The 21,431-nt window shown below is 37.6% G+C and overlaps 1 protein-coding gene across 1 annotated transcript in view; it reads right to left on the bottom strand.

The window, feature by feature from the left end:
- ADAM9 (ADAM metallopeptidase domain 9) overlaps positions 1–21,431 on the bottom strand; it is a 187,539-nt gene that overhangs the window by 1,839 nt on the left and 164,269 nt on the right. Inside the window, exons 19-21 of the mRNA XM_004446430.4 lie at positions 8,132–8,273; positions 6,551–6,638; positions 1,310–1,377 (exon numbers count right to left, since the gene is read on the bottom strand). Of these exons, the coding sequence (XP_004446487.1) occupies positions 1,310–1,377; positions 6,551–6,638; positions 8,132–8,273 (298 nt within the window). The remainder of the gene's footprint in view (positions 1–1,309; positions 1,378–6,550; positions 6,639–8,131; positions 8,274–21,431) is intronic.

Raw genomic sequence — 21,431 nt, 5'->3', positions numbered from 1 at the left:
ATGTTTTTTAAAAGAATAGCACAAGAAATTGTAAAACACAAATGCAGGATACTAAATGGATTAAGCACTTGTTATGCTAGTAGAATTTAAAAGCAGCAAATTACCATTAAGTCTAAAACTAGCTCTATTTATACACATAGAGCTGAAATATCAGCTCTCTCAAACATAATATTCAATCTGAGAATTAAACCTGCTATTACTCTACACCTGTCCTTCTCAATCCTCATACTTTATCCTGTAGACATACTTAACCTCTTATCCAATTTTAATATCCGCTACTCAATTGACTACCTGGTATATACGTGTCTCACAATATATATGTTATTTTCTTGATCCTCAATTTCAGTGCACTCTTGGTGCATAATAAAGACTACATGTAAGGATACTACTCAGTGCTGTAATCCAAATGTAGTATGAAGGACTTTGTAGGGAATGGTGATTTTATGTGGTACAAAATGTAGTAATAATTTTTCTTTTTTCCTGCTGATTTTTAAACCCATCTGTGGCAGTTTGATATTATTTATGAATTCCAAAAAGAAAGACTGATTTTTGTTTGTAAATTGGTCTGTTCCTCTGCGCATATTAGATTGTATCAGATGCAGAGGTTTCACTTTTTACTTTATTAAATCAAGATTAGGGCTTTTATTTGACCACTTCATTAGGGCCACTCTGTTTGAGTCTTTACCTATAGCTATGCTACAGCTGTGGGCTACGTAAACAGATGTTCAAAGACAAGTAAGTAAACACACTACACAGAGAAGGAGAGCACAGAGAGTTGAGTTTTGATGCTGGAGACCAGGGAAAGAGAGCGGAGCTGTTCACCTGATAGTTTACAGCTGGCCTTGTGCAGCTAAGCCCAGCAGCTGAGCCCAGAAAGAGACAAGTCACAGGAAGGGAAAAGCCTTATGCCAGCTTAAAGCTGAGATTGGAAGAAGCTGGGACCAAAGATCCTAAGAGGAAGAGGAAGGCTGAACCCTCGCAGAGACAGCAGCCATCTTGCTCCAACACATGGCAACAGACTTTGGTGAGGGAAGTAACTTATACTTTATGGCCTTGTGACTGTAAGCTTCTACCCCAAGTAAATACCCTTTAGAAAAGCCAACAGATTTTTGGTACTTTGTATCAGCACCCCTTCTGGCATGACTAAACATATATAAAATTTCTCCAAAAGACATTCTGCAAATATTCTTCTACCTAAACTGTTAGCAATAAATACCTTACTCTAAATTAAATTAAAATAGAAGGGAAATTATTTGACTTTAACTGTTGGTTTTTTCTAGTAAATAATCTAAGCAAATTCACTTCAGACCTTGATGGGAACTGCTGAGGTTGCTTGGCTGCATAAGTTGGTACTGGAAATCTGTTTGCATATGAAGGCTAAAGAAAGAAAAAAAAAGGAAGGCAGAGAGTTATTAGCACAATGTACCTATAAATACATTTTCTATAGTTAAGTTACTTTCCATATAAAAGCAATTAATATACTTAAAATCAATGAACAGACTACTTATTTAAAATGCTGACACTTAAAAATATTTTGCTTATTCAGCATATCTTTACCAGTGGATGTAGAATACTTAATTCTTTTAAGACTATATTGTTTTAACTAAATAATGCTAAAGTATTATATCCTTGGTTCAATTCAACTGCATTAGTTAAAAGGTAATATATCAACAAAAGTAGAATCTCTCAAAGAAGCTTATCATAAGGAGATGATTTCACACCAAGAGAACCATGCAAAGTAGAAGATTTCTGCTGACTCTCAAAAGACTTCTGTTCAACAACTAAATGAACAGTTAGATAAGGCAAAACTGGAATTAGAAGAAGCTCAAGACACTGTAAGCAATTTGCATCAACAAGTCCAAGACAGAAATGAAGTAATTAATGCTACAAATGAAGCAATACTTATTAAAGGAGAAAATTTATAATTAAAAGAAGATGTTGATGTGATGAAAACTGGAATTTTAGGTACCGTGCTGTGTTTACTTAATTACATGTAGCTCATACTTCATAGAGGTTGTTATTTTATTGTTTTTGAATAAATTTTATATTTCAAATAAAGTCTTCCAAAAATATCTACCATTTTGTATCTAACTGGTACTGTAAATACCACTAGTCTGCAAATCTTTATTATGGATTCATAATATTCTTCCTTGACAAGATAGTTTAAAGTTTGACAGCAAAGTGAGACCACATAACATGCTCCAAATAAGAAAATAAAAATATTTTTCACATATCACATTACATTAGGAAAATTTAATAAAACAATGTTGAAGTGCCCTTGACCAAGATTCTCTAGTATCTACTGTTAATTCCTAAAGCTCTTTGAGAGGCAGAATATCCAGAAGGTAAGAGAAGAGCTTGAGCAATCTGAATCTTGTCGTTGAATAGGGCTTCTAGAATCCATTATTCACTTCTCCACAGAATGATTTGCTTGTACTATGAAAATGGAGAAGGGATGCAAGAAAGTGCTTTCATCCCTTTTCACCAAACTATAGGAACAGCACTTTAAAGGGATAGGTAAATTCCCCTTATTGGAATTATCGGACATCAATTTTTACATTTATGTAAAGACATGTGCAAGAATGCTTGATGCATCATTATTGTGTGTGTGTGGTAACAAAACTGGAAACTGCTTTTAAAATTATGGTTAAGTCCATAAAATAGAATGTTATGCAGCTATTAAAAAGAATGGGGTACAGGGTCATTGCTAGCAAACAGCAGAAACTGTCCAGAGAAATCTTTTCAGTATAGAGCATCTAAAATGATGGTTAAAATACTTAAAAGGTATTTTTAAGTAATTGGCTGAGTTGATGGGGAAATAAGAAACATATTAAAGGCAAAAAACAGTAAGAAAATATGACTGAGTCCAGAGTTGGAGCAGCATTTGCCCCCTCCCCCTCCCCCAAGAATATCTCCCCATCCTTAGAGGGTTAGAGTGTGTGGTTTCAGGTAACACACAGACGGGAGACTAACCATAGCGCCTGAGCTGGATGAAAGACTGCCTATAACACCTATATAAGGTCTAGACCCTGGAACAGTGATAAGAAGAAACATGTCCCAAGGAAGGACAAGTGAGGAGAACTCACAAGGGTTTGCTGGCCAGAGTTCATCACACTTCTGTGGCCCAAAAAACTTCAAACAAAATTTTAGTTTTAAGACATCACAGATTGGCCATGCTCCTAAGCATTTGGTCAAGGAAAATAAACACTCTTTGTAGGAACCCACTATTTCAGGACTCAAATAATTCCCACATATAAAGTCCCAAGGTATATGAATTCACAATCAATATCACAAAGCACAGGAAAAAACAAGCCACCATGAAAGAGTAGTCAGAAACAACAAAACAGAACCCACCAAGACGGCAGGCATTAAAATGATCAGAGAAAACATAAAGTAGATATGTTGGACATGTTTAAAGAAATAAAACCTTTATAAGATAATGAAGGGAGAGGGAACGGGTGTGACTCAAGCTGTCGGGTGCCCGCATCCTACATGGTGGCCAGGGAGGGGTGTCCTGGGTTTGGTTCCCAGTGCTTCCTAAACAAAACGAGCAAACACATGAGGGAGCCAGCACAGGGGTGCTGGCCTACTGCATGCAAGGTCCTCGGTTCAATCCCCAGTCCCAGTCCCTCAAAAATAAATTAATTAATTAAAAGAAGGGCATATGTGTTTCAAGTGATTCAGTGCCTGCTTTCCACATGAGAGGTCCCAGGTTCAGCTCCCAGTGCCTGCTAAAAACAAAAACAACAAGCAAATAAACAAAAAAGCCAACTCAGGGGAGCCAATATGGTTCAGTGGTTGAGCACTGGCTTCCCACATACAAGGCCCTGGGTTCAATTTCCAGTCCTGGAACCACAAACAAACAAACAAACAAACAAATAAATAAAATAGAAATAAAAAATATATACATATATAGAATGAAGCCACAAAGGACTATCACAGGGAAGCGGATGTGGCTCAAGTGATAGAGCTTCCGCCTACCATATGGAAGGACCTGGGTTCAATCTCTGGGGCCTCCTAATGAAAAAGAAGAGAAAGCATGCCCACATGTCAAGCCAGTGCCTGTGCGAGTGCCTGCAAGGTGACCCAGTGCCCATGCAAGTGAGTTACACAGCAAGATGATGATGCAACAAAAGAGAGACAAGGGGAGAATCAAGGTGAAGTGCAGCAGAAACCAGGAACTGAGGTGGCACAATTGACAGGGAACCTCTCTCCACATCAGGCATCTCCAGGATTGAATCCCGGTGAATCCTAGAGGAGAGAAAATGAGAAGAGAGAACAACACAGACAGCAAAAACAGCAGGGTGGGAGGAGGGGAAGGGGGGAAAATAAATAAATCTTAAAAAAAAAAAGGGACTATCACAAATAACCAATCCGCTTTGAAATAGAACCAAGTAGAAATAAAGAAATGAAAAATACTATAAAATGATTGAAATGAGAAATTCAATGAATGGGTTAAACAGCAGATTGGACACAGCAGAGGAGAGACAGTGAGCAGATGGTAAAGCCAACATAATTACTCAGAACACACACACACAGGTGGGCAATATCAAAGTGAGGTTAAAAGACATGGAGAATGGTGAAAGGTCTTAATGTGTTTAATAGGAAATGCAGAAGGAGTTAACAAGAAAATGGGACAAAGGCAATATCTAAAGAAATAATTGCTAAGAATTTTCCAAAAGTGTTGAAAAACATAAATCCTTAGACTCAGGAAGTCCAATTATCTGTAAAGAAGCTTTAAAAATCCACATCTAGACCAACCATAGTCTGAGGATAAAGATCTTAAAAGCAGCAAGAGAGAAAAGGTATTACCTAGAGCAGCTAGGTAATTAGATAACTAGTTAGTTAAAGTAACAGATAATGTTCAAATCTAAAATATTTCAAGCAGACAAAACTGGGTGTGTTTACTACCAAAAGGAACTTCTAAAAGATATCCTTTGGGAAGAAGACATGCCAGAAGGAAGAACTAAGTAGAAATGATGAGCAAAGAATATGAAACATATAGCTAAAATTTATGGGGCCAAGCATTCTTTTAAGTGATTTACACATATTAAACCATCTAATACTCCAAAAAATAATTTGAAATAAGTATTTTTAATCTTCCTTTTACAGATGAAGAAACTAGTACAAAGAGGTAAAGAAACTAGACTAAAGTTACTGCTAGTGAAGTGACAAGGCCAAGATTCAGTATGGGCAGTTTGGCTCACAGCCATACTCTTAACAGTTATACTTCACAAATCTCAATAAACATTTCATAATTCAATAATATCTGTACTGTAGGATTTTAAAGAAAGAATTAAAATACTAGACAACAACAGCATATAAATCAGTAGGAGGTATTCACAATTAAAGCATTCTAATACTACACTGTTTGCAAGAAAGGGCATTAATTTTAGACTTTACATTAAGTATGCATGTTTAAAAGTATAGAAACTCCTCTTAAAAAACAAAACAAAACAGGAATAATGTACCTAATTTAAAAGCTAGCAGAGGAAGAAAATGAAATGGGCCAGAAGAAGAAATAAATCAACCCAAAAAGAATTCAAGAAGAGGAGTTGGCACGTAGGGAAGAAATGAAAAAAGCAGGAAAAAAAATGAAATCAAAATAATATGGCAGAAAACCTATATTAAGTACAGTCAATGTAAATGAACTAAAGTCTCCAGTAAAATGGCAAAGATTGAAAAAAAAAATTCAATTCAGGATATATTCTGTTTATGAGTCAACTTAAAATGTAAGGACAATGAAAAGTTGAATGTTAAAAGGTACGAGGCAAACAGTAACCAAAAAGAAAAAGCTGATATCACTATATTAACAACAAACAAAATAGAGATGAGAGATTGTATTTCCCAATCTCATGCCTAAGGACTCTATCGAGCTGAAAATCTAAAAACAGCTATCAAGAACTGCTTTATTGACTTCTAGAATATGGAGAAAAAAATGTAAATATGTCAAGGAGGAAGAAAAACATACAGGTAACTTCTAACTATATGGCCATCCTCCATATGGAGATATGGAAAAATTCTCAAGATATAAGGTTAAGAGGACAACGGGCATACATTTTTTATTAAAAAAAAAAATCAAAGATGTAGATTAACAGGAATGCTCATCCTACACTAACTATATTATCACTTAAGGGTGCAACCGCTTTGGAAAGAAATTTTGGCAATTTCCAGTAATGATGCACTACCTTTCAACCCAGCAATTTAATTTCTTTATGCCCTAGATCAGGCCTGTCCAAGAGAACTTTCTGCAATGATCGAAATGCTCTATATCTGTACTGTCCCATACAGTAGCCGTTGGTCACATATGGTCTATTGAGCATCTGAAATGTAGTTAGTGCAAATGAGGAATCAAATTCTTAATTTTATTTAATGCAATATTGAATTTAAATAGCCACATTTTGCTAGTAGTTACTATATTACTAAGCCTTAATTCATAAGAAAGTATCTATATGTATATCTACATAGATAGAGCCATTATTTTTTCATCATCAAAAACATGCAATACCTTAACATAGTAAAGAAAAAGATATTTTCATTTTAAACTTACTGCTTCTCTGGAGGGAGTCACCGGAGCAACATGTCGAGGCACACTCACTGGCTGTCTAGAAACATTTGCTTGATTTTTGCCGTTTGATCTGCAAATACAATTACTTTGAGCTCCAGTAAGATGAAAATGTTTTTACATGACATATTACACATAACTTACATCTTCCCAAATAAATAATGATATTGGTGGTAAGTGGTAACGATGATCATGATAACTAAAATTTGTATGGCACTTTTAACAGTTTTCACAATTTTCACAATGCCAGAAAATATTATTATTCTCACTTTACAGTTGAAGAAACTGAAATCCTAAGAAATTATTAAATTTGGTCAATTAGACCAATGTTCCCCAACTTTTCTCCTCAAGTATTTCTAAAATCAGAGAAGAATAAAAGCATACTCACAGGCTACATGCACATAACTTGACATAGTCACAGTAAATAACAGGAAGTCCAGAGGGAGCAAAAAGGTTGACTGGAAAGATATCAGCTGAGTTTTAGGCATGCTAAGGTGACAGTCTGACTGCTAGGTAGAGATACAGGGGAGACAGCTATACCTATGCAACTAAAACTTGGGAGATGCACTGTGGGATTATCTGCATGGTTTCGTCAGTCTGAAATGTGCTAGGAAATGAGATAAAGAAAGAAAATGTTTTGGGAGATATTAACAATTAAAGCTAACACTGGAAAAATAGTATTTAGTAGGTGAGAAGTAGGGCAATAATACAAAGGTGAGCAACCAAGGCTGGATATGCACATTTAGAAATCATTACTATAACAATAATAATCACACCAATTTGTAAGTATTTACAATGTGCTAACAGTGTAAATACTATGGGCTTTATATGGTAAAATTTCATTTATTCCTCATACAAACCCTCTAAGACAGATACTATTAATGTTTCCATTCTAGAGGAAGAAAACCAAGGCTCAGAGGTTTATTGATCATACTTCTAGAAAACAACTAACCTGGAACCTGAACTCAAATTTGATTACAAAATCCAACTAGCATATGCTGCATTCTAATGCCAATGTATAAGAAGTGTTAGTTGACGCCATGAGAGTAAATGGGATGTGGGAGAGTCCAACACATAGCCTCATAATGTCAGGTCTCTGAATTATGATAACCAAAACTTCCTCAGTCAAAACTTATTTCTTGAAAGTCAGTAATTCACAAAACCTGTTTTTAAAAGATGTTTAAAAACCTTCCTCTATGAGAAGTGGTACTTGAAATAAAGATGTGGCAGCATTTTATATATACTTTTAATCTTTGTCCCATATTTTAATCTCTAATTAGGAAGCCCAAATAGTTCTATTATCCCACTATCAGAAATCATTATCAAGTAAAATGAACCATAAGAGCCAAGTTTAGCAGCATACAGTCTGGTCACCATAATCCTTTTCCCTCACCATTTTAAGAGGTGGCTTTAATCACCGCTACCCTTTAATTCCCCGAATCATGCCAAAAGAATAGAAATAACTTAGAACTCTATTTTTAAAGGTATGCCAACATATATGATATGACTATCATCATTAAAAATTACTTCAGGTTATTTTTTAAATTTTGAAAAAAATCTAAGTACTCATATGTTTGTGATCTCTTCTTTCTGAAACAGCTTTTCTTTAGCTGAGCTCTCTTGATGAAGATAAAGACAGCAACTACAATAAGTGGAACAATTAGGAAGAAGAACACCAGAAGTCCATTCCTCAATGAAGTATTCTTATCTAGAGAGAAAAAATTTATAAGGTCATTAAATTAATGTTAACTCATATTACCTTGAATACACTAGGCCATCATAAATATTTTTACACTGATTTTTTGAGTAGGCAATAACTTTACATGGCTCAAAAATCAAACTGATATAAATTAAATACATTGAGAAGTCTTACTCACACCTCATCCCTGTCCAACTCCATTTACTCCTCCCCAAAGAAAACCATTTTTATTAGTTTCTTACAGAATCTTCCAGTGTTTCTTTATATAAATATAAGAACAAAATGTTTGTATTGTGAGCCCTTTCTTATACAAAAGGTAACATACCATTAAACACTATTTTGTACCTTGCTTTTTTTACTTTATCTTTCCAAACCATACATAAAATGCCTTTGTTTTCTCTACAGCTATGTAAAACTCCATGCAAGGATGTTCAAGAGTTTATTTAACCAGCATCATACTAACAGATTTTCCCAATATTCTGCTATTACCAAAAAAAAAAAAAAAAAAAAAAAATGCTGTAATATATAATCTTGTACATGACATATCCTATAAGTATAGGTATATCAATAGGATAATTTCCCAAAAGCAGAATTGTTGGATCAAAGAGTAAATGCATCTGTCTTTTTTTTTTTTTTTTTTCAGATATTATGAAATTGTCCTTCATAGCAGAGGTTACAATTTGGCACACCAACTAGCCATATGCAAAAGCTCCCACAGTCTCACCCACAGAATTTATCAAATTTTCTGAATTTCTGCCTATCTGGGAGGTGAAAAATGATAACTTATATAACTTTAATTTGCATTTGTCCTTTTATATCATGACTTTAGCATCTTTTCATATTTAAGAAACTCTGTATTTCTTTATCTGCTTAGTATTTTAGCCAGGTTCTACTGGACTACTGGGTTTTTTACTTTTGAAATTCCAGGGGCTCTTTATTTATTAGGGGGAGACTACCTTTGACCATGATATTAGTTGGAAATATTTTCCTCATTTTGTCATTTGTCTTTTGGCACAACACTTTTCTCTAAACAGAAGTTTTAATTTTTATGTAGTTGAATTCATTGATCTTATTTTTTATGTCTCCATATTGCTAATACTTATAACTTTAATAAATTCATTAATTTCAGCCGTAAAAAGGAAGCAAGTACTGGCACATGCTATGATATGAACCTTGAAGACATCATATTGAAGGAAATAAGCCAGATGGAAAGAGATAAATATTGTGTGATCTCAATTATATGAAATAATTAAAACATGCAAATCCATAGAGTCTGAATACAGGTTACAAGGGGTAGAGGAAGAGAATGGGGAGTTAATGCTAAATAGGTAGAGTTTCTGTTTGGGGTGACGGGAGTTTGGTAATGGATGGTAAAGACAGTAACACAAAATTGTGAATGTAATTAATACCACCAAATTATATACTTGAAAGTGATGAGTATGGAAAATTTTATATTGTATATATGCTACCACCATAAAACTTCTTTTAAAAAACCACAGAACTATACAACACAAAGAGTGATCCCTAATATAAACTATGGACTATAAATTGGTAAAAGTACTAGAAGATTCTGTTAAAAGTTATATAAAACTATATGAGATAACATTTATCCCAATTAAAAATCAAAATTAGGTAGCGAATTTGGCTCAAGCAGTTGAGCACCTGCCTCCTACACAGGAGGTACCAGGTTCCGTTTAGATGCTCCCCCAAAAAAACATACAAAAAACAACAAGCAAAACAAACTTAAAAAAAAAACCAACTCAGGGAAGCTAATGTGGCTCAGTGGTTGAGCACTGGTTTTCCACATAGGAGGCCCTGGGTTTAATCCCCGGCCCCAGATACATTAAAAAAAATAAAAATAAAAATATGAAAAATAAAAACAAGCTTGATATATCATTTTGCAATAGCTAATAGGCAGACAAAATTTAAATTAAAGCATCCAACACTGGCAAGATTATGGTAAAATTAATACATTTACACTATTAGTGCTATTTCACAAAAGTGTCATTCAAATGGAATTTTCATCAAGAAACATAAAAAAAAATAACCTTCAAACTAATCTCATTACTGGCAATTTATTCTTCCAAAGAAGTTACCTAGGGAAAAATGCATATGCATTAAGATGTACATTACAATGTTAAGAGTGCATAGCAAAAACTTAGAAACAACCCAAATGTCAAGTAATTAGAATACAGGTAAGTCAAATTATGGCACATCCACTTAGGTGGAATGATACACAGCCATTAAAATCCACAGATCTGTCTTCTGCTTCCAGTCAACCATGGAGTAATATAGGGACTAGATTTATCTTCCCAGTTAAAACAATCAGAAAACCAGATCAAATACATGAAACAACAATTCTCAAGACCTAGGCCATCAGGGAATGAAGAAGAGTGATCTCTAAAAGACAGAAATCCACACAATAATCAAAAGAACATTGAATTCTCATCCTGGGGAGCTCTGCCACATTCTCTAATGGGTCAGCAAAAATCTCCCAAGTACAGGGGCAGTGAATAGTGAAGGAGGATGGACGATTGATGGGCCCTTTATAGTGATAACTGTACTTATGATCCTTTACTTTTGAAATGGAAACTTAGCCTAGGATTATAGTGTGCCTAAGAGTTACCTCTTGAGAGCCTCCTTATTACTTAAATGTGGCCTCTCTGTAAACCCAACTCAGCACACAAATGCACTAACTTCTCCCCCACCCCGCATGGGACATGACTCTTGGGGATGAGCCTCCCTGGCACTGAGGGATTACTACCAAGAACTAACTAACAATGCAACTGGAAAAAGACCTTGACCATAAGGGGAAAAGGGTTAAGACAAATGAGTTTATATGGCTAAGAGACTTCAAAGTGAGTCGGGAGGTCCTTTCAAAGGTTATGCTTATACACGTCTCAGCAGGATCTCATTGACTGCCCAAGTAAATATTGCCTCAAATAGCAGGGTTCCTGAGGGTTCTGGAGACACCCAGACACTACATGCAGGGTGGACAGCTCAGGAGTTTGGCACCCTGCCAGTGGGCCCTACTTTGGAATTTATGCTTCCCAGTGTGACAGAGTTGGACTCAGTTGTGGTTTCCCTACACTGGCTCTTCTGCCTCTTCTACTTGAACCTATAGTAAGTAATACAGTTGATAGGTGTATGTCCAAGAGACTTAAACCTTTGGGCTTTCCATGTGCCAGCTGGGCACCGAATCTCAACAGAGTTGCAATACCTACTCTCCAGTTCATTGGACTCACCAAGGAAATGATGATGGACAACAGGCATCCCAAGGAACAGAGAGAGTCTACAACTGTAAGCAAGATAGTCCCATCCATATGCCCTATGGAATCTAAGCCTCCTCTCAATTAGAGGCAGAATGGGCATCACAATCCCAGAATCCTCAGAATTGGGAATGAATGATGAACTAAAGTAGACTTACTGGTATTCTACTACAGACTTACTGTGACTCTAGCAATGGAAGAACTGTTATCATTGATGGGGATCAGTGGCCACTGAAGGTTCTGAGGGGAGGGAAAGGGAAAAATAGGTGTAATATGGGGGCATTTTCAGGACTTGGGAATTGTCCTGAATGACACTGCAATGACAGATACTGGCCATTATATATCTTGTCATAATTTACAAAATTGTGCAGAGAGAGTATAAAACACAATGGGTAACAGTTTGGTATTATTTAAGAATTCTAAAAATAGACATTGGATTATGCTTCTACCCCAAAATATATACCCTTTATAAAAGCCAACAGATTTCTGGCACTTTGTGTCAGCAACCATTTGGCTCACTAATATGCAATGTAAACTATAATCCACACTTAGTGGCCATGCTCCAAAATGTGTTCATCAATTGTAACAAATGAACCACACTAATGAAGGATGTAGTTAATATAGGAAAATGTGTGAGCAGTAGGGGGCAGGGACTATGGGAATCCCCCATATTTTTTATGTAACATTTATGTAATCTAAATATCTGACAAAAATATTTTTTAAGTATATTATAAAAAAACAATAAAAAAGAAAACTAATGAGGTACACCTTACAATTGCCCTGCTTACTCCTAGAGAAACTTCACAGGCCAGGATGAGGCACGGACCCCAGAGGAGTTGAAGATATGGTGCTAGTGGTCAGGAAGGCTTTGTCCAGTGAGACTTCACTGGACAAAGTACTGGAGGGGAGGGAGCGGCACACAGAGAGGGCTTCCCTGGAGAGACAGCTCCCGGAAACAGCAGAGGGTTCCCTTTAGATATTCAGATGATTGCTGATCAATGTATGCAAGTGAGGAAACTACCAGAGGCCAGGAAAGAACCACCAGAAAGGATTAGAGAGAACAATCCCTATAATACAGAACTAGGAAGAGTGCTTGTTCCTACAATGCCCAGAGGAAAACCTCATTATTAAGGCAGCAATGAGGAAAATAAACAGAAGGTTTTTGCTCAGAAGTGTGGCAAAATCAACCCTAGATTAAATGCTGCTCAGGCCCTGCCTAACAGAACTAAAAGCAAGATCCAAAAGGTTCAAACTATGACCAGGTAATTTAAGCATGCCAGAGCAAAGCTCAGAATATTAACAGAAATCCCAAAATATCTAATGACCAGCAAGGCAAAATTAACAACCTAACTTCTAGCATCCAATAAAATTAGCAACAGGAAAGTAGACAGGAACAGGAAAGAAAGGACTGTAAAGAAACAGGAAAGTAGGACTCATAATGAGGAGAAAAACCAAAATGGATGCAGAAAAGATATGACAGAATGAGCAGACAAGGTCACTGTAACAGTTATCATAACTATATTCCATATATTCAAGAAATTAGAAAAACAATTGAATGTGCTAAACAGACATATAGAAGATATGTTACAAAGACACAAATGAAACTTCCAGAGATGAAAAATGTAATACTGAAATGAAAACTACACTGAATATGTCTGTCCATCAACGGATGAATGGAAAAACAAAATGTGATATAAATTTTCAATGGAATACTTTTCAGTTGTAAAAAGGAATGAAGTTCTGATGGATGAAGCTTTAAGAGCTCATATTGGGCTCTTAAATAAGGCAGATGCAAGAGAACACTGAATAATCTCACAGATATGAAATAATCACAAAATGTAAATTCATAAAGTCAGAAACTAAAATGCAGGTTACCTGGACTGGGCAGGGGTGGGGAATGGAGATTTAATGTTTAATTAGTACAAAATTTCTATTTGGGGTGTTGGAAAAGTTTTGGTAATGGATGGTGATGATGGAGGTACAACACAGTAAATATAATTAACATCACTGTAGGGGGGCAGGGTTTGTACTAACTGTGTATTATGTTAACTAAAAAAATCCAATGATGGATGCACAAAAAATACAAAAGATGGAGTTAATAGCAAATCAAACATTGTAAGAGAAGACAGAATTACAAGTACAGAAATAGAAAGTATTCAAAATTAAACATAGAGAATAAATACTAAAGAAATCAAGAGAGAATCAGTGAACTGTAAAAGAACACAAGCAGCCCAACACATATGCAATTGGAGATCATGACAGAGAATAGAGAAAGATAGGAAAAAATATTTGATGAAATGGCTGGAAATTTTCCACATTTAAAGAAAACTATAAAAATACAAACCCAAAAAGCTTAATAAACCCCAAGCACACCAAGGCATATTATAATCAATTACTTAAAAGCAGTGATAAAGAGAAAATCTTAAAAGCAACCAAAGTGTGGGTGGGGGTGGAGGAGACAGACATATTATACACAGAAAACCAAGGAAAAGAATGACAGCAAATATCACATAAAAAAGCAACACAAGCCAGAAAACAATATAGCAATAACTCTGAAGAAGTAAAAGGAAAAACAAATGTCACCCTACAATTCTTTGCACAGTTAAATTATCTTTCAAAACAGAAGGTAAAAATAAAGACTTTTTCATTCATACAAAATTTGAAAGATTTGTCACTGACAGACATGCACTATAACAAATGGAAAAAGAAATCCTTCAAGCAGAAATTAAATCATACCAGACAGAAATTTCAATCTCCACAAAGAAATAAAGAATGCCAAAATGATAACCATGAGGGCAGATATAAAGATATTTTGTATTACTTAAATTTTCTTTAAAACATATCAGAGAAGTGGATGTGGCACAAGCAATTAGGCACCCATCTACCATACTGGAGGTCCCGGGATTGGTTCCCAGGACCTCCTGGTGAAGACGAACTGGCCCGTGTGGAGAGGTGACACAACAAGATGACACAACAAAAAAGAGACACAGAGGAAAAGACAACAAGAGATACAACAAACTAGGGAGATGAGCTGGCTCAAGTAATTGAGTGCCTCTCTCCCATGTCAGAAGGTCCCAGGATCAGTTCCCAGTGCCTCTTAAAGAGAAGACAAGAAGAGAAGACAAGCAGACACAGAAGAACGCACAGTGAATGGACACAGAGAGCAGACAGCAAGTGCAAATGGCAGGGTGGCGGGGGAGGATAAATAAATAAAATAAATCTTTAAAGAAAAAACATAATCAAGATAGCTAGTCGGCTGAGATGAGGTCGTAAGACACTCCAGGGTGCCATTCCACCACAGAATCTCCAAATAAGGAGCAAAAACTGGCAAGGCCATCTTCCTCAAAACACCAGAAAACAGCTAAAAGGCTTGCAGTAACCAGGTGAATGACAAATCAAGAAAACACAGCTTTAAAAACAATAGGGAAAGCTCAGGGCACCCTTGCTGACCGTTCCCCCCCCACCTGCCCAGTGTGGTATTAAGTCTGGTCTGCGCTCCTTCGTGGGGCCTTAGCCCTGTTCCACAGGGAGCAGAGTAACCCCTTTGTGCACACTTGGGTGCCTGTATGTCAGTGACACTCTACTGGGTGGCAGCCTGTAAGAAAGAATCAAGGAAGCAGATGTGACTCAAGTGGTTGAGCAGCATTTTCCCATATGGGAGGTCCCAGGTTCAGTCCCGGTGCCTCCTAAAAATAAAAACAAACAATAAACAAATAAAAAAAAAAACCAATGCAGGGGAGTGGATGTGGTTCAGTGGCTGAGCGCTGGCTTCCCACATACAAGGTCCCGGGACCCTAATATCTCGAAAAAAAAAATGAAACCTCATCTCTGGCTCATCCTCCTAGAACTTGCCCTGTAGGCAAAAGTAGGTTGTAGACAGCTACTCAGGGGAGCTAATGCTGAATGTATATACAATGTTTAAATAAAAGGAATTGTAAATGTGGGGAAATGGTTAAGAGTCGGTAGTAACACATTATACTGAGTATAACTAACACAGCTGATTCATAAATATATTGTGACCAAAAGGAAAAGTATAGGTAGTTTAACATTAATTGAAAGAAAGCTAGCGGATAATCTTAGGGACTATGTAACAGTGATCTTTGTGGTGGATGAAGACTGTGGTTAATAGTAAAAACACAAGAATGTTCCTCTATTACAAGGTGTTAAGAATATGTAGATGCATGAAAAATACAACTAATGTAACATATAGACTACAGTTAATAGTAATATTGCAATATTTTTACAGCAATGGCAAAAGGTCAATGCTAAGGGTCACTAATGGGGGGATATATTAGGGGTTATAGGATTTTTCCTTTTGGAATAATGAAAATGTTCTGAAATGGACTGAACTGATGACAGCACAATTCTGTGGTGAAACTGAGAGCCAGTGAGGGCACACTTTGGATGAACTGTAAAAGACAGGGAACTTTATAACACAGTGAACCCCCTGGTGAATGATGGACTGTGGTTAACATGATATGATATGTGGTTAACATAATATGAGAATGTTCTCTCATTATCTATGATAAATATACAATACTAATACATGGTGTTAATAATAGGATGGTTTATGGGAAAAATACAGCAAATATAAGCTTGAACTATAAGATAGCAATAACATTAAAAAATGTTCATCAATTGTAGCAAATGGGTCACAACAATATAAGGTACTGGTGGTGGTGTAATGTGTGGGAATTCTTTATGGTAGGCACAATTGTTTTGTAAACTCACAACTTCTCAAATTAAAAAAAAAACCATGATCTTCAATACGGCCAAGGAGACATCTCACATCATATACAAAAATGAATTCAAAATGAATCTAAGACATAAAAACAAAAACTATAAAACTTGAAGAAAACATCTTCAGGACCTTGTGTTAGGCAATGGTTTAGGCAATGGTTTCTTAGAATTTAAACCCACAGTACAAAGAGCGAAAGAAAAAATAGATAAATGGGATTTCATCAAAATAAAAAACTTTTGTGCATCAAGAACATCATGAATGTAAAAAGACAACCTACACAATGGGAGAAAATATTTAGAAACCACATACACAATAAGGGCTTAATATCCAAAATATGTAAAGAACTCATAACAACAACAAAAAGACACCCAATTTTTAAAATGGGCACAAGACTTGAACAGACATTTCTCCAAAGACAACACACACAAATGGCCAATAAGTACATGAAAAAAATGTTCAACATCATTAGCCATTAGGAGAACACACATCAAAACTATTTCATACTCACTAGAATGGGTATTTTTTTAAAAACAGAAAATATTATTAACAAGTATTGGAGAGGATGTGCAGATATAGAAACATCCTATTTCTGCTTGACCTCTCTGGTGGTAGCCCCAGCCCTCCCTGCAGCCACTTCTGTAGGATCATTTTGAATGGCACATTTCATAGTCTGTGATGGGGCCCTCATGCAGCAGCAGCAGTTAATTCCCATGGTTTTCAATGTTTACAGAGTCTTTCCCATATCATAAACTGGCTTGTCTTCTATCATAGAGTTAGCTTGTTCAAATTGGCAATGCTTGGTGATGCTTAAGGCTGCTGTGAGTAAAGCAAGACATGTGCCTATTAGAGGTAAAGCTCATACACGGCATAGCTCAGTGAATGCCTAACAAATGTGTCAGTCTCGCAGTTTCTGGCAACTAATATTGGTTGATTTGGGGGACTGGCATAACAAATGTGTCAGTCTCGCAGTTTCTGGCAACTAATATTGGTTGATTTGGGGGACTGGCAAAACTGTGCCAGTAACTACCACATAAAGCTGCATTGCCAATTGCCCTAGAGTCTTTGTCATGACAACAATGAGTCTTACCTCATAGAGAACACAGAAGTTCTCAGTCTGCTGGCTGCCCATGCAGTCAAGCTGGTTAACAATCACCAGCTTTCCTAGGCACTGTCTGGCCTGCCTTCTGGTCGTTAGTATGGCTAGCCTCTCTCATTTGTGTCCTGCTGTCTACTCTACCACCTTAGACTCCTCCTGTCTAGTTAGGAAGCTGCCCCTGATTACTCTGTTGATATGGACTCCAAGAGCACCATGTTCAGGAGAACATTCCATTTCTGAATTCATGCAGGTGAGCCGAATAAGTTTTAACACTCTATTGACAACTATAGCCAGCTGCTACCAAACTCTAAAATCACTATGCAAGGGTACATAAAAACCAGGATCTGTGTGATAAACAAAAGCATGCCCCACACAATACAGTACTTTTTTAAGCAGTTGGCTTGCTATACACTTTGTTTCTGCAGCTCACTGATCACATCATTCTCTTGAAGGCAGTCCCAAAAAGGGTTGCAGTCCTTACAGTGAAGGAAAACAACCCATCACATCTGCTCTTGGAAGTCTTTCAGAACAGAGCTGTACTTTTTATTAAAAAGCCTGACATTTTTCTGTGCATGGCAGCCAGAGAAGGCCAGCTCTGACATGCATGTTCTTTTGGGTCAAGGCCTTGCTGGCCATATTGTCATCAATTACATACAGGGTTGGCTTGCCCACGAAGCAAATATATATGAATCAGAGACAGTCATGCAGTCATTTGTGTGGATTGACAATGTGTACTTCAGGATCTATGACTTTATCCCATGCCAATGGATTCAATAGGTAGGTTTTGCTATACTATACCATGGGATCACAATGTACTGGAAGACACCTACTAAGGCCCTTCTAGCAGGTCTAGAATGAAAACCCATTTTCCGCAGCCAATCTGGCCACAGATGATGGCTGAGTACAGGTCTTTGGGGAATATGTCCTCCCAACTAGTAGAGTGTACTTATGTATTTGCCATTTTTGATGTTGAGTTGGGCATCCATAATGATGTATAGGTAGATGTTCAATGTGCCAGCTTCCTCTTCAGTTTTTGTGATGTAGATAGTGATACCTTCTGAGGCATTCTCAATGTGCCAGCTGCTCCCATAGAGCTGGTCATTAACTGTCCTGAGGACAAGCCACAGGGTGTACTTGTTAATGAGAAACTGACCCAGGAAGACATCTGCCAGTACCAGGTCTTTGGTGACCTTCACCACCTCAGAATGTCACTTGCTGCTGCGAGAAGCCACAAATAACTTTTTTATCTTGGCCCATATTTAATACAAACCCTGAGAGAACAGCTGACTGGGTACTCCTTCATTGGTCACTTCAACTTTGGTGATCTTAGGACTGTAAAAGGCCTCTTATTTCTGAGCAGAGGCTACAGCAGGAGCCTCAAACAGTATGAGAATTCCCTTCATAATCCTGTCTTAGAGAACAGCAAGGAGGCCTGCATACCGTGGCAAACAGTTGGGCCAGCTTAGGCTGCGTGACCATGTCATACTTCAGGAAGATGTTCTCAATGGTTACCTGGTATTCGCATCATCAACAGCATGGACCACCTGGATGTAGTTGTTGAAGGTCAGCTCAAGCCCGTCACTGAGGGTGCTCTGGTAGAAAGGCATGTAGTTCTCCATCAGCTCAAAGCTGAGCAGAACTAGAAGCAGTTCCAATGGGCAATGGAACTTGTGCTGTTTGTCGCATTGTCTCCTACAGTGTCTCAGGCACCAACTTGCAGCCTAGAGATGTTTTTGCCAATTGAGGTATCACTGCCCTGATACTGGACATTTGACCTATACTGGGCAGGATTCCAGAGACCACTGCAGCAGGAAAAGACATCCGAGTCATCGAATACTCATGACCATACTGTTACTGATCTTGATCACTGTCTTCTTTCCAGCAGCCAGTCCTAAATTATGGACCATTTAACTAAGGTTGATTGTAGGACAACTGTGAACACCAGGCTGCCAGTTCCAGGGACAATGACATCATGGGTGCCAAGATTAGGAACCAGACTAGAAATTGCTGGTTCTGGTCACTCATGGTTGGGTTATTTATTACCACAACTGACTGGTGCATGCCTTTGACCCTAAGGAGTTTGTGGAGGCAGCAATACAGGTTCAGTTTGCACCTGGCAGCCATGGTACATATGCTATATTAAACTGAATGCAGTGATTCTTCAATATGCAAAAGCACTATGGACAACTCTGACTTAAGCAGGTCTGCCAGGCTCAAAGAAAGGCTGGACAGCATCAATATCACCAGAAACTAGCTTCATTGACCCATCTGTTGATGCAGGGGGCACTGCAGAGCCCACTACCAGCCCTAGTATAAAGCCCACTGATAGAAACACAATAGAACAAGAGCTTGTGTATGCAGCCATCAAGGACTATTATAATGCCTAGCCAGAAAAGGCCAACCACCAGCCTTAGGCCTGGATTATTTGAAATTCAGGCTTGTCAGATGGGCAGCTGAAGTGGAAAGCCTTACCTGAACTCCATCTCACAAACCCCTGCACTAGCAGACCCCTTGTGCTAGCAACAATTACTAATTAGCATAGGGGAGAAAATGTCATCCCTATGAGCTAGAGTTTGGAGACTGGCAGTGGGGACAAAAAAACAGCTACCTCCTAAGGCAGTCACAACACTAAACTAGGTGGAATTGCTGCTACTGTAGAAAGTATTGAACTGGGATCAGCAGCAAATGAAGCCTTAGATGCAGCTCACAAAATAGAGACCAAATTGAGAGAGGCTGATATTGAAGAGGTTCTTGGAACCTTGGATGACCCCCCATTAACTCTGTGAGCTTAGGGGGCTTGACAAGGCAATGCAGACCATCGAAGGCAAGGTGATAAACTATCAGGGCCAAACACTGTATATGAAAAATTATAGAAATAAGCTGAGGTTCTAGTTCATCCTATTCCTGGGTACCACCACAAAGCCTGGGATGCTTGCTTACAGCACCCCCTCCTTTGCAAAATTCTAATTTCTGTACCCCTGCCCTATGAGTTTGTTGACAACACTCAGTTTCCTAGCCTTTCAGCTGTCACTTTCAGAATAGGTAGATGCATCTAGGACAGTGTAGCAGTTTGATATGGTTATGAATTCCAAAAATAGATACTGGATTATATTTGTAATGTGGTCTGCACCTGGGTGTGACTGAGTTATGATTAGGGCTTTGACTGAGCCACATCATTATGGCGTGGAGTGGGTGGGGACTCAGATAAAAGGCATGGCAAACAACAGAGTTGAGGGTTCTTAATGTTGGAGTTTGACGCTGAAGTCTTACACTGGAGCCCTGGGGAAAGAGACAGAGCCTGATAGTCTATAGCTGACCTTGTGGAGAGAGGCAAAACCTAGAGAAGCTCATAGTCTACAGCTGACATTGTGGAGAAAACAGGAACTGAGCCCAGAGGAACCCAGGAAGCCTGCACCCTAGTAGACGTCAGCAACCATCTTGCTCCAACATGTGAAATTAGACTTTGGTGAGGGAAGTTAACTTATGCTAAATGGCCTGGTATTTGTAAGCTCCTACCCCAAATAAACACCTTTTATAAAAACCAACCAATTCCGGTATTTTGCATCAGCACCCCTTTGGCCAACTAATACAGACAGGGAAGTGATTTCAAAAGCTTGGCTTATCTCTGGGCTTCCTCCTATTCTAGAACTTAGCCCTTATAATTCCTCATTTCCTTGTATTACCTCTCCGATGCCTTGAAACACACGTTTTCTTATATTATCTAGCTTTTCTAGCTGTTTTTAGTGGGGTGGCTGATGGAAGTCATCTGGTTATTTTAAAGGCACTTGTCAAAAAAATAAATGATTAAATAAAAAATAAAGGCCCTTGCTTCTGAATCTTATGCACACCAAAGTTTAAAGCAGCACTTGACTGTATGTCTTTCTCAGGCTTCCTTAACACTTTTTATATCCTACTAATACGACTGTGGCAGTTTGATATTATTGATGAATTCCAAAAAGAAAGACTGATTGTAAACTGGGCCGTTCCTCTGGGCGTATTAGATTGTATTAGATGCAGAGGTTTCACTCTTATTTTATTAAATCAAGTTTAGGGCTTTTATT

Source organism: Dasypus novemcinctus, chromosome 29 (genome assembly GCF_030445035.2).
Source record: "Dasypus novemcinctus isolate mDasNov1 chromosome 29, mDasNov1.1.hap2, whole genome shotgun sequence".
Classification (NCBI taxonomy): Eukaryota; Metazoa; Chordata; class Mammalia; order Cingulata; family Dasypodidae; genus Dasypus; species Dasypus novemcinctus.
Note: the sequence above shows the minus strand (reverse complement) of the source record. Positions and strands in the feature narration are given on the sequence as shown.